This window comes from Microtus pennsylvanicus, chromosome 2, assembly GCF_037038515.1.
Source record: "Microtus pennsylvanicus isolate mMicPen1 chromosome 2, mMicPen1.hap1, whole genome shotgun sequence".
NCBI classification, from domain to species: Eukaryota; Metazoa; Chordata; class Mammalia; order Rodentia; family Cricetidae; genus Microtus; species Microtus pennsylvanicus.
In genome coordinates this window covers 108,407,612-108,420,759 of record NC_134580.1, presented here as the reverse complement: position 1 = coordinate 108,420,759, position 13,148 = coordinate 108,407,612, and the positions used below count along the sequence as shown (strand labels likewise).

At 47.1% G+C, this 13,148-nt stretch overlaps 1 protein-coding gene across 1 annotated transcript in view; it reads right to left on the bottom strand.

Annotated features, from left to right (window-relative positions):
- Positions 1-8,195: 8,195 nt before the first annotated feature.
- Positions 8,196-13,148, bottom strand: part of Tgm6 (transglutaminase 6) — a 28,960-nt gene continuing 24,007 nt past the window's right edge. The window contains exons 11-13 of the mRNA XM_075962702.1: positions 9,893-10,047; positions 9,513-9,646; positions 8,196-8,349 (exon numbers count right to left, since the gene is read on the bottom strand). Of these exons, the coding sequence (XP_075818817.1) occupies positions 8,196-8,349; positions 9,513-9,646; positions 9,893-10,047 (443 nt within the window). The remainder of the gene's footprint in view (positions 8,350-9,512; positions 9,647-9,892; positions 10,048-13,148) is intronic.

The following is a 13,148-nucleotide window of genomic DNA, read 5'->3' as shown; positions in this document are numbered from 1 at the left end:
GAGATGCATCCCAGTGCACTGTCATTGGACGAGCTCAGGCCTGTGCAATGAAAGGCCCACGTTAAATGAAAAGGTTCGAGTCCCAGGTCTAGCATCTCGAGGCTCGCACAGCTCACAGACAGCAGCCAATCCCACAGGCACCTTCCTTACAACTCCTGAGGGAGGAGAGAGTGCAAAAGACTGGGCTATGTCCCTTGGCCTTGTCCTAGTAAGCAGGAGTTAAGAAACAAGCCTCATCCAGAAGCGCTTTAAGTCTGAGGGATTCTTGGGGCTGAATGAATAAGAGGTTATCTTCTTGAAAGAGCGCCTTTGGGCAGCCAGATGTCATGTGGTGAGGAAGCCCAGGACAGGGGGAGGGATTGTGGGTGTGTGTTCAGCCCGGGTGTTCAATCGGGGAGTCTGACCTGCTCCTGGTTGCCAAGAGCAGCTCTCCCCTCCAAACTCCATCCAGACTGCAGATGTATGAGCAATTCGTCATTATCTTAAGCTTTAAATTGTGGGCCTGTTTGTTACACAGCATGGGTACCTGAACACAGCAAATGTGTCGTGGCAGAAGTCAACTAGCCAGGTCGTTACTGAGGCTTCTGCCATCACCAGAAACACCTTTGCACATTTCCTCCGTCTTAATCTCTAAGGGCAAAGTTCCAGGACATGGCTCTCTGGGGCAGGGTACTCAGCTTGGCCTGTGCTGGGGGAATACTAACTACAGAAGGTTTAGTGTTTCGAAGAGGAAGAGGCTGTTGAGATGGAAGCCAAGAGTCACTTTGGAAAAGATGTGCTTGCTATCCAGGGAACCCTGCTATGCTTTTGACAGGTGTCCCATGGGCCCGTGTGGTCCCTGCTGTGGTACCCTCAGTTGATAATGGAGCTTTTAAGAGGACTTTTCGGAAATCTGGTCACATAAGGATAGACATTTGAAGTGGGTAAGACCCTGGTCTCTCCTCTTAGCCCTTTTCATTTCTTGGTTACCATGGATAAGGAATTTTGCTTCACCATGGGCTCCTTCCCATGATGCACTGCCTCAACATGGACCCAAGAGCAGCAAGGCCAAATGACCATAAAATGATTCTCCAAAACCACGAGCCAAGGTGAGCATTTCCTTTCCTTATTTTTATTTATTTTCTTTATGTGTATGGGTGTCTTGATTGCACGTATGCCTGTTTACCATGTGTATGCCTCTTCCCTGTGGAGGCCAGAAGAGGGCACTGATCCTCTGGAACTGGAGTTACAGATATTTGTGAGTCACTGTGTGGATGCTGGGAATTGAACCTAGCCAGTGCTTAACCACTGGGCTATCTGTCCAGCTCCCAGACATTTCCATATTCATATGTTGATTATCTCTGGTATTTTGTTATGGTAACAGAAAGCCAAGGCAAACCCTAAACGTTCCTCTGACTGGAACAGGGTTTCCTAGACCTTTGTACAGCTGGCTCTTCACATGAAACAAACTTCAGATACCACAGACCACCACTTAGGTGTGTTAAGAGTCTGGGATTGCTCAGAGATTCACCAGTCTGACAATTAAGATTTTTTTCCCTCAGGTTTTATTAAATACTGGCTAGGACTATGAAAACTGGCCGGGTCCATACCCGAGTCTCATGCTCATTCACAGAAGATGGTGCCCAATGACATTAAGTCAGGGGCTTATAAAGGCAAAACCACAAGGCTACGTACTTCCTGTCTTTGTGCAATCAGAGACAAGCACACAGCCTGACGTACTCCCTACCTATGTACGATCAAGCACACATCCTGTGCCTTTGGGGCAACCAGACTTGTTTACAGATGCAAAAATACTGGCTTGTTATCTCGCATGAACAACAGCCCCCAGCATTCCAGTTCTCTGTCCTTGGGCAAGTGGGGCTCACAGGTTAGAGGCATTTCTGTTTTATAGCTCTCTTAAGCACAGTCATTTAAACTTAATACATAATGTAAGCCATCACAGGTGCTGTGTGATTGTGTGCTGTGTTCCTTTCTCAGTTGCAATGAGGGGACGATGAGAGAGCCTTCTTACGGAGCTGCTGTGAAGGAAAGATGAGCATTTGTAAGGATCCTGAAGTCGCTCCCAACATGCACACTAGTTTGAGCACTGTTTTTATTGTCATTAAAACCCCAGCCTTCTTCTCTCTAAAAATAGGGCCATCACTTTTAGGGAGGGCTTGTCACTTCTGTTTTCTTTTTGGCACTCAACACTGAATTCAATTAGTTGATGTGTTCAATAATCCACTTATGTGTTTACTTTTGCTTCTCCCTCTGTGTGTCATGCTAGAAAATGTCCCAGTGGACACCCGTCTTCACTGACTAGAGAATGTGCGGGGGACATCTGGCACAGTCTTGTCCTTGGACTTACATAGCATTCAGGGTGGGGACCGGACATAGCCCAGACCCCCTGCGGTGGTGGTAACTGCCCACTGGTAGAGAGCACCGCCAGTAGAGTTATTGTCCATGTAGCGACATCCCAGCTGTAGAGCCCTCTCTTAATCAGCATCGTGTTCCTAGGCAAATCAGTGATGTCTTCCATCAGAGAAACACAGCCCTGCCTGTCAGCCTGGACACTCTGACAGGCCATTCAAGCTCTGGAGCTACCTGAGGTGAGGAGAGGGGGACACATTGCCCAAGGCTGTCCCATGGCCTCCACCTTGGCTCAACTCCTCCCTCGGCTCACACCAGCTCTCCCAAGCCTGACTGTGGGTGCTGGAACCCAGGTTCTACTCAGTCAATAGCTTGTACTCTGAACTCCACCTTCAAGGGGCTTCCCGGGAAGCCCAACCCTGAACTTGAGGATGATTTGTTGGAGGATCCAGGAGCCCCTTTCCACTGCTCTGCAATGACTCCTGCTCTGAAGAGGAGTGTCCCTTTCAGCAGCAGTAGCAGCAGGTGACTTTCTGTCCTGAGCCGGTATTGTCAGTATCTCTCTCTTTGGGGGACAAGCATCAGAAGTTCTGACCAGATGTTTTGTGAGCTGGTGATTTTTGTCAACTTGATACAAACGTAAACAAACCTTGGAAGAGAGATTTTTTTCTTTTAATTTTATTTTTCAAGATAGGGCTTCTCTGTGTAACAGCTCTCACTGCCCTGGAACTCTCTATCTAGACCAGGCTGGCCTCAAACTTGCAGAGTTTGTAGACCAGGCTGCCTCTGCCTCCAGAGTGCTGGAATTAAAGCCATGCACCATCATTGCCTGAAAGAGAGAATCTTGAGGAGTTGCCTCCATCAGATTGTTCTGTGAGATGTCTGTGGGGCATTTTCATGATAATGACGGATGTGGAAGAGTCCAGCTCTCTGTGGACAGTTCCATTGTGGTCAGCGGTCATGGGCTGAGCAAGCCATGGAGAACAAGGAAGCACAGCCCTCCATGTTTTCCTTCAGTTTCAGCCTTGACTTCCCTCAGCGACGGATTGTGATGTAGAACTGTAAGCTGAAATAAATCCTTTGGTCGCCATGATGCTTTGGTCATGGTGTTTATTACAGCACTGGAAATCCCGACTAAGACACTGTGGGGACCACACTGGATATGGCTTCTTTCAGGGAGGACTGGGGCAGGCGGGGCATCAGACTTCAGTATTTCTGCCCCATATCCTTGAAGAGACAGAAGGGTGATGCTCAGAGACCTGGCCCAGACAGACAGTCCTTTGCGCTCAGTGACTGGGACAGCAGGTTTGGGTCCCATTTTAGAAGCCCAGCTTTGGAGAGAACAGCTGAAGCCAAGGCCTAGAGCCAGGTCTCACCGAGGCTATGGGGCAGTCTAGGGTCAGGAGTCAATAAAGAGGTTAGAGTCAGATCCTTATGTCAGGTGAGAACTATAGTCTGGCCTCAGAGTCGCTGTGGAGTTGGTCCAGGGGCAGTGTTAGCATGGATTCTGTTTGGTACTAGCCAGGTCTTGATTTGAGGACAAGGGTTAGGATCTGGTTTAGTGTCGGAGTTAATGATCCAGTCCGTATCTGAATCACAACTCAATCTAGAATCACTGTCTCAAGCTGAGAGTTTATCTCCTTTCACTCTGGAGATCCTCAAAGCTTGCCTTAGCCCTGGTTTGAGCTGGATGCTAGATTTGAGTTAGCCTGCCGTTCTGCGGAAGGGTTGGACAGCTCCAACCCAGGGTGGGCTTGGCCTGCAGCCTGTTTTAAATAATGTTTATCATGCCGCGTATCTGGTTGTGCGCCATCTGAGCTAACTTCAGTGCTGGAGAATCAAAGTTGAGCAGTTACAATGAAGGCCTCCTGGTTCACAAGGCCTGAAAAACTTATGCTGGGCCTTACACTGCCTTACAAACCCTTGGGAAGGGAGGAACTTGACTGTAGAAGACCAGATTCCTCACCTCTCGGTGTTCAGAACTTTCTAGAAAGCAGGCAGTCTTTCCTGAAAGCTGGAATGGCTTAAAGGAAACAGAAAATCTGAATCTTACATAAAGTCTTGATGCTGCCAGTCAGGGCGAGACCATCGCGTGAGGTCAGTTTGGTTCCATTAAAGTCCTGTCTTGGGTCAGCTGGGATGCACCATGGGAAACAGCTACCTAGCAAGCTATCCTCGTCCCCTAAACACACTATCCCACTGAGTTTAGTTGCAGAACTGTGCAAGCCCCCACTCTCCTGGCTGCCACAGGGTCTTCAGCAGGGAGAGGCCGCTTCCCGTTTACTTCTGCTCCCTTGACCTCTACCAGTGCTGATCCCAGGTTCCTTGTTGTCAACATACTGTGGCTCAGGCTGGTCTGAACTTACTATGTAGCCCAGGTTGGCCTTGAACTCATGGCAATCCTCCTGCTTCAAGCCTCTGATACATCTACTTATCTGGCCACCACATCTCACATCTTGTAGACTTGTCAGTACTTGTGTGGGGGCGCCTCAGGAATCATCTAGCAAATACTGTGTATTCACTTGGCTCTCAACACAAATTATTCTCATCTGTATTTTAAAAAAGGTTTTATCGACCAATGGAATCGTATAGAAGACCCGGACTTTATCCCACAAACCTATGAACACCTCATTTTCGATAAAGGAGCTAAAAGTATACATTGGAAGAAAGAAAGCATCTTCAACAAATGGTGCTGGCACAACTGGATGTCAACCTGTAGAAGAATGAAAATAGACCCATACCTATCACCGTGCACAAAACTCAAGTCCAAATGGATTAAAGACCTCAATATCAGCCCAAAAACACTGAATCTGATAGAAGAGAAAGTGGGCAATACCCTACAACAGATGGGCACAGGCGATCGCTTCTTAGGTATAACCCCAGAAGCACAGACATTAAGGGCAACATTGAATAAATGGGACCTACTAAAACTGAGAAGCTTCTGTAAAGCAAAGGACACTGTCACTAAGACACAAAGGCAACCTACTGACTGGGAGAAGATCTTCACCAACCCCGCAACAGACAAAGGTCTGATCTCCAAAATATATAGAGAACTCAAGAAACTAGACTTTAAAATGCTAATTAACCCAATTAAAAAATGGGGCGCTGAACTGAACAGAGAATTCTCAACAGAAGAAGTTCAAATGGCCAAAAGACACTTAAGGTCATGCTCAACCTCCTTAGCGATCAGGGAAATGCAAATCAAAACAACTTTGAGATATCATCTTACACCTGTAAGATTGGCTAAAGTCAAAAACACCAAGGATAGCCTTTGCTGGAGAGGCTGTGGAGGAAGGGGTACCCTCAACCATTGCTGGTGGGAATGCAATCTTGTGCAACCACTATGGAAGTCAGTGTTTCGGTTTCTCAGGAAATTCGGGATCAACCTACCCCTGGACCCAGCAATACCACTCTTGGGAATTTACCCAAGAGATGTTCTATCACATGTCAAAAACATTTGTTCAACTATGTTCATAGCAGTATTATTTGTAATAGCCAGAACCTGGAAACAACCTAGATGCCCTTCAATGGAAGAATGGATGAAGAAAGTATGGAATATATACACACTAGAGTACTACGCTGCGGTAAAAAACAATGACTTCTCGAATTTTGCATGCAAATGGATGGAAATAGAAAACACTATCCTGAGTGAGGTATCCCAGACCCAAAAAGATGAACATGGGATGTACTCACTCATAATTGGTTTCTAGCCATAAATAGGGCTCACGGAGTCTACAATAGGTGAATCTAAAGAAGCTAAGTAAGAAGGTGAACCCAAGGAAAAACATATAGTTATCCTCTTGGATAAGGGAAGTAGACAAAATTGCCGGGGAGAAAAGTGGGATCTTGGAGGTGGGGTGGGATGAGGGTTAGGGGAGATGGGGAGAGAAAAGGTAGAAGGGAAGGAGGGGGGACTTGGGGAAACAGGAGGATCAGGATAAAGGAAGGTTGGATAGGGGAGCACGGAACCACAATTCTTAGTTAAGGGACCCACTTTAGGGTGGGCAGGAGACTTGACCCTAGAGGGGCTCCCAGGTGCCCAAGCTGAGGTCCCCAGTTAGTTCCCTGGGCAGCTGAGGATAGGGAACCTGAAATGACCCTACCCTAGAGCAATACTGACGAATATATTGCATATCATCCTAGAACTCGCATCTGGCGATGGATGGAGATAAAGACAGAGACCCACACTGGAGCACTGGACTGAGCTCCCAAGGTCCCAATGAGGAGCAGAAAGAGTGAGAACATGAGCAAAGATGTCGGGACCACGAGGGGTGCACCCACCCACTGAGACAGTGGAGATGATCTACTGGGAGCGCACCAAGGCCAGCTGGACTGTTACCAGAAAAAGCATGGGATAAAACTGGACTCTCGGAACACGGCGAACAATGAGGGCTGATGAGACGCCAAGGACATTGGCACGCGGTTTTGATCCTACGCAATGTGCTGGCTTGGTGGGAGCCTAGCCAGTCTGGATGTTCACCTTCCTAGATATGGATGGAGGGGGGAGGACCTAGGACTTACCACAGGGCAGGGAACCCTGACAGCTCTTTGGACTGGAAAGGGAGGGGGAGAGGAGTGGGGGGAAGGGGAGAGGAGTGGGAGGAGGGGGAGAAGAGTGGGAGGAGGGGGAGAAGAGTGGGAGGAGGGGGAGGGAAATGGGAGGCTGGTGGGAGGAGGTGGAAATTTGTTTTTTTTTCTTTTCTTTATCCTCCTTTTATCAATAAAAAAATTTAAAAAAAAAGGTTTTATTTTATTGCAGTTGCAGGCGTTTGGGGGGAGGGTGTATGTACATAAGTGTAGTTGCCCACAGAGACCAGAAGTGTTCTACCCCTGGAGCCAGAGCTACAGGAGGTTGTGAGCTGTCTGCCATGGCACCTGGGAACCACACTCAGACCCTCTAGTAGAGCAGAAAGTGCTCTTAACCGCTGAGCCATCTCTCGAGCTCCCTCATCTTCATTTGTACCCAGGAGGCACCACATTGCTGATGCACCTGCTGCGTTCTCCAAAGTTCTTCAACTGTAGCTTGATTTTAATTTCTTGGGCTGTCCAGGAAATTTCAGCGCTAAATTTCATATCCAGTGTCATATTCTTTGTGGCCCCATGGTGACTCTGGTCTTTAACCCGGATATCCGGGTCCCACTTCAATTCCAAGTGTAGGGTCTGCACAGTTGGGAGCCATCCTGGTTCCAAGAAAGGATGACTGGCTGATCCAGGGTGATCCTGTGAACTCCAGGACAGCCATACCCAGAGCGTATCCATGCTGCCGAGTTTAGGGGAGAGCGCCTTTGTCTTCTTCAACTGCTCCCAGGCAGCTTTAGCCCCTCAAATCCAGAGCCAGTGTCTCCACTGAGGGGAAAATCTGTTGCTGAGGGTCCAATGCTTTTTATTAAGAGCATGAGTTTGGGGTAACAGTTGGGTGAATGGCATGGTTCTCATTCCTGCTTCTACTTTGCTTTATGCCTTCAGGAGGGTTCCTCTATCATGGCAGTGTTTTGGCCTGGAGAATTCTTGTGCCCAAATGTGTCCAGGACATTTGAAAAAAATGAAAGAAAAGCAAGGAGCAGTGAGTTGCCTGGGCTGAGCTGGCAGAACTGTCGAGGCCAGGGCTCTCAGGAGGCTGGGACATGCCATTCTCCCAGCAGAAAGGTGACGAGTGTTGGAGGATCCCAAAGCGCTTACATCACCCACTTGTCCTGAAGGGGGAGGATTACTGAGTCCAGCACCTCAGTGCACCTTGCCTAAACTTGTAAAGTAGGGCAAAGACAGAAGCTAACCTAGGACTCCTGGATCTTATATGGGAGAAACAAGCAAAGGGACAGAAGCCTCCCAAAGTCACTCATGGTCCATCACTTGGCTGTAGCCACGTGGATGACCACAAAGCCCTTGATGTCTGGGAACTGTGGGCTGACAAGGTCCACCTGCAGCTGCCTTGGGCCACTCTTGGAGGGGGTAATGTTGAACTGGATCAAGGCCCTCTCTTGAGGCTGCAAGCTGGGCACCCTGGAGGCAAGAGCAAGGAAAAAGGCAGATAGTTAATCCTCTCTCCTTGAGTCTAGCTCACCTGGCTTGTCTCGACCCTCGGGGTCAACAGCTTTACCCTCATCTACGGCCCACATTTCTCCGCTTTGGCTATGTTAGTCCCCTCCCTCGCAGGTTCTGGCTGTGAGCATTCCTTGCGCTTCCCTCCTTGGCTCTGGATCTAGCATTCCTTCCATCTTACTGCCCCCTTTTCTTTCCTAACACACCAGGAACCCAGAACCAGATTCTCTCCCTAAAGAGCCCTTCCCTTTGCACCAGAGGCCTCTGCCTGGGAACCCCGTCTTCCTTCTCTATGCCAGAAAAGTGCCTCATGTTATCCTTATCATTTAGGGACCAGCCCAGATGCCGGTGGTACCCAACGCTTCTCCCTAACCCCACCCCACCTTCTCTCAAGGACTGCCTCTGGTCCCCTAGAGTGTGAGAATTCATCCCTCACACTCTTCCCATCCAACAGTCATTTTAATATCCCCAATAACATCCATGTGGCTCAGAGCACAGATTAGCATGGCAAGGACTAAATGTGCAGAGAGTCAATGAACGCATGAATGAAGGTGGGCAAAATGAGAGAGCAAATTCAACAACGGAGGGCTAGGTGAGCGAACCGGTCCAAACTGAGCTGAGCGGCTGAATAACTAATGCACGAACTATGAATGAAAGAGTGGATAATGAATGAGTTAAAGATAGACAATGAGGCTGGGGAGGTGGCTCAGAGGCGAAGAGCACTGGCTGCTCTCTAGAGGACCTGGGTTTGATTCCCAGCACCTCATGGTGGCTCATAGCCAAATGGAATTCCAGATCCATGGGATCCTAATGCCTTCTTGTGGACTCAGTGGGGACCAGGGTCACACATGGCACACAGGCTTGTGGGTAGCACAACACGCTTATATATAAATATGAACAACTAGATGGCAAGTGCATGTTAAGTAAGTGGAAAATTGAATGAAAATGAATGATATGTGTCAACTGTCTCGAAGGATCTGCTAGGCAAGCGAAGTAATGATTAAATGGATAAAGGCTGATGTTACTGGCAGTAGGTGTGTCCCCGAAGCACAGAGTCTCTCCTGCTGCCTTCTCAGTACCTTCTTCTTGGCCCTGTCCTTGTCAATCAACAGTCCAGCACTTACTCGATACTGAGCTGCCCTTGGAGAAGGCCACTGCCCTCTACCATCAGCGTACAGTCCTTTACGCTCTCCGAGAGGGGGTTGATCACCATCACCTCCACAGCGACCGCCACTCCTACCACTGCTGGGCCCAGCACCTGGAGAGGCAGCATCCATGAGTCACCCAGCATCCTCTGCATCCCCACTTCCTGAAGCCCACGGTTATGACTGGGCCAAAGAATGTGGCACTAGTCACCCACCTCTGCCCCCACATGCCCTGTTAGAATAGCACAGGCTTCCCTACTCTTGAGAGATGGAGCTGGGGCCCGAGGCTCAGACCCCAGTTTTGGATACTCTGCCTCAGCCCTGTCAGAGACAGGGTAGTAGATGTGGACAGGAGTCACCTTGATGGTGATGAAGTCCTCCAGAGTAATGTCCTTCTCCACCAGGAGCTTCTCCCCTTTACTGACAAGACACATGGCAGCCAACAGGATCTTCTTGTCCTCCGTCAGATCTTCTTTGTACTGAGAGTAAGATATTGTGACTGGGATCTTCTTCTCTGAAAGGTGGAGCACACAGGAAGCTAAACCCAAGGCTCAAAGAGGGTATTTTCCGACTCAAAGTCACACAGCAAGTACACCGAAGAATCCACATACAACTGGATTCAAACGTAGGCCAGTGAGTACCAGGATACCAGGCTGTTTCTCCAAGGATGCCCAGACATCTGCACACACTCCTCATAATTATGCAAGATGGAAATGTTTGCTATACCATCTGTCCGCACCACCTGAAATTTGTTTACTGCTTACCGAGTGCTTATTATATTTCAGGTCCAGAGGAGCGAGAGCAAACAGTGGCCTTCAACTTCCAAGCTCATGGGGGCAACTTCCTCCAAACATTGCTTGGCCATGAAGGGTTGGCTTTAGTCAGCTCCACCAACTGTGGGCAGGCTTCACTGCTATTCCTTGCCTACACTCTTATACTTGAATTCCCGTGGTCCAGATCTTCTGTGTCTCTTTCTCTCTGACCAACTACACACACAACACCTAGGCACTCTCTTCTTATGTAGCTCCCTAAAGCCATAGCTAGGTCTTGGTTCTGTTCGGATACATCTTATGTGTGTAACCACACACAGATGCAAGGAGTCCTCTTTTGCTTGGCCCACACATTATATTGGCAAAGTGTCGTGTGTTGTTCAGCTCACTGAGAAGCTGGCTCTAGAAATGTGGTTGTCCCCGTCCCCATTTCAGACACAAACAGGTTTGTTTCAAAGTGTCCTCCAAGGTCTGGGTATAGACTGCCCTACCCCGATTTGTGACAGGGAGGGAAGAGAACAGCAAAATTCCCCAGAGTAAGACACTCTGTCCTTGAGAAGAGCTAGAAGGCAAACAAACCATTTCCAGAAGACATTGCCAGTGTTTATCACACATTCTGAAGGAGCCTGGAGTGGGAAGAGGCTCCACAAGCTCAGCCACGGTGCACTCAACCGTGGAAAGAAAACTCACCTGGGAGTTCCAGCTGTCAGCCTCAACTTCCCCTTTAGTTTCTGTTGGATGTTGTGAACACCAGAATTGGCAGTGGTATCGCTCTAGCTGTTGCTATGTGTTAGACACCTCACCAGAGGGGACATTACTCTGTCCTGACTCTCTTGATGGGGAATTCCAGCTGGCTGCCTTAAAGGGGCTTCTCTCTAGTGCTGGGATTGAAGGCACGACTCCCTTCTACTGGAGTTAAAGGAGTAGGCCACCACCACCTACAATGCAGATTTGTTTCTGCATTGATCTTGTGTAGCCCAGGGTAGCCTTGAACTCACAGAGATCCCATCTGACTCTGTCTCCCAAATCCTGGTATTAAAGGTGTGTGTCACCATTACCTGACCTCTAGTGGCTTTAGCTTTGCCTGATCTTCAGACAAGATTTATTTATTAAAATACAAATAATATACCACTATAGTATATTCATTAGATGTTAGGCATTATGCCAAATACTTTATATTTATCCTTTACTTCCTTCATGGTCATAGACCATGGTTCTCCAAGAGGGGTCCTGGGAAACTCATTGGAATGCAAATTCCCGAGTTCCATCTTGGAGAACCAGCGTATGCTACCAGTGATACGCTTGGGCAGAGCGTTGGCACCAGTTCAGAGCCCTGAGAAAGGTGGCCCCTCGTAAAGTGCAGATCCCGAGTCATGGATCTCATTCTCCTTTAAGAACTCCAAGCTCCTTCCCCCAGGCAGTGATTCTCCACAGCACCTCAGTCAGACAGGAGAGATAGACAATGACCAACTATCCACCCAACACAGCAGACACACTTTCTTCTCAAGCTCACCTAGACCGTTCACCAAGACAGCATATTCTGTGCCACAAATAACATATCAACAACTGTAAAATATAGAACGAATGCAGGGTGTGCCCTCAGACCACGGCTAATCTAACAGAAAACAATAACAAAGAGAACTGGAAAATCCAAAATGCTGGCGATGAAAGGATATAATGCTTTAAACAAAAAGATAGACCTGCTACTCAACTCAGGCTGGCCTTGAACTCTGGCTCTGCCCGCTTAATCCTCTGACCACTAGGATTAGATGTTCCACTGTGCCTAGCTCAATACACTTGTAAAAGCATACGAGCCAAAGCAGAAATGTCAAGATAAAAGTTTAAATATTTTGAACAAAATGAAAATAAAAATACTTATTGAGGAATGTCATAAATAGGGCTTAGAAGGAAATTATTATAATATATATAAATAAATAGTTATATATAAATAATTATAAATATATAATGGCAGGTTTAAAATTATTAATCTAGGTATTATTAATACAGGAATATTATAATATTATATACACTATGTATATAATTTATATATACTATATATGATTTATATAATATTATATATAATATTATAATAACAGGAAACAGAAAAAAATTAAAGCCACCATATACCAGATAATAGAAATAATAAGAGCTGGGCCTGGTAGCATATAATCATAGCTACTTGGGAGGCTGAAGTAGAAGGATCACAAATTCAAAGCCTGCTGAGTGTACAGGGTGAGTCAAGGCTAGCCTGGGAAAACTGGTGAGACTGTCTCAGAATAAAATAAAAACCTGGAGGGGCAGGGATGGCACTCAGTGAAGAGCCTTCAAAGCATAAAGCTCCACACTCCTTCAACGGCATAACAGCAACCACCAGCCAGAGAAAGAAAAGAAGGAAGGAATCATACAAAAGGCACAACACAAAAGAAAGATAAAGGGAATAGCACTAATTAGAGTAGAAATCAATAAAAGCTAAAGCAAAAAAGAAAAAAAAACAGTATTGAGAATCTACCAAATCTAAAGCTGATCTTCGGGGAAAAAAATTACCTTGAATTTATTTAAAAATTTAAACCAAGTAAAAGGATACCTAAGAGGAGCTTTTAAAACGATCTGTAATATGCTGTGTACGAAGGGCGCGCAGCGTGGCAATATTTAATTAGGGCTCTGCTTTTCAAAAGGCAAACAGGCAGTGCACATTTACAAGGAAAACCTGTCAACAGTTTGTAGGTAGGTGGTGAGATAAGAGGCGAGTTTTCTCTTTTGCTTTTTGAGTTTTGTAATGAATATGCATTATTTTGAACATGAAAAAAAATGCTACGAGCCAGGAGATGTTAATTTATTCTATTAC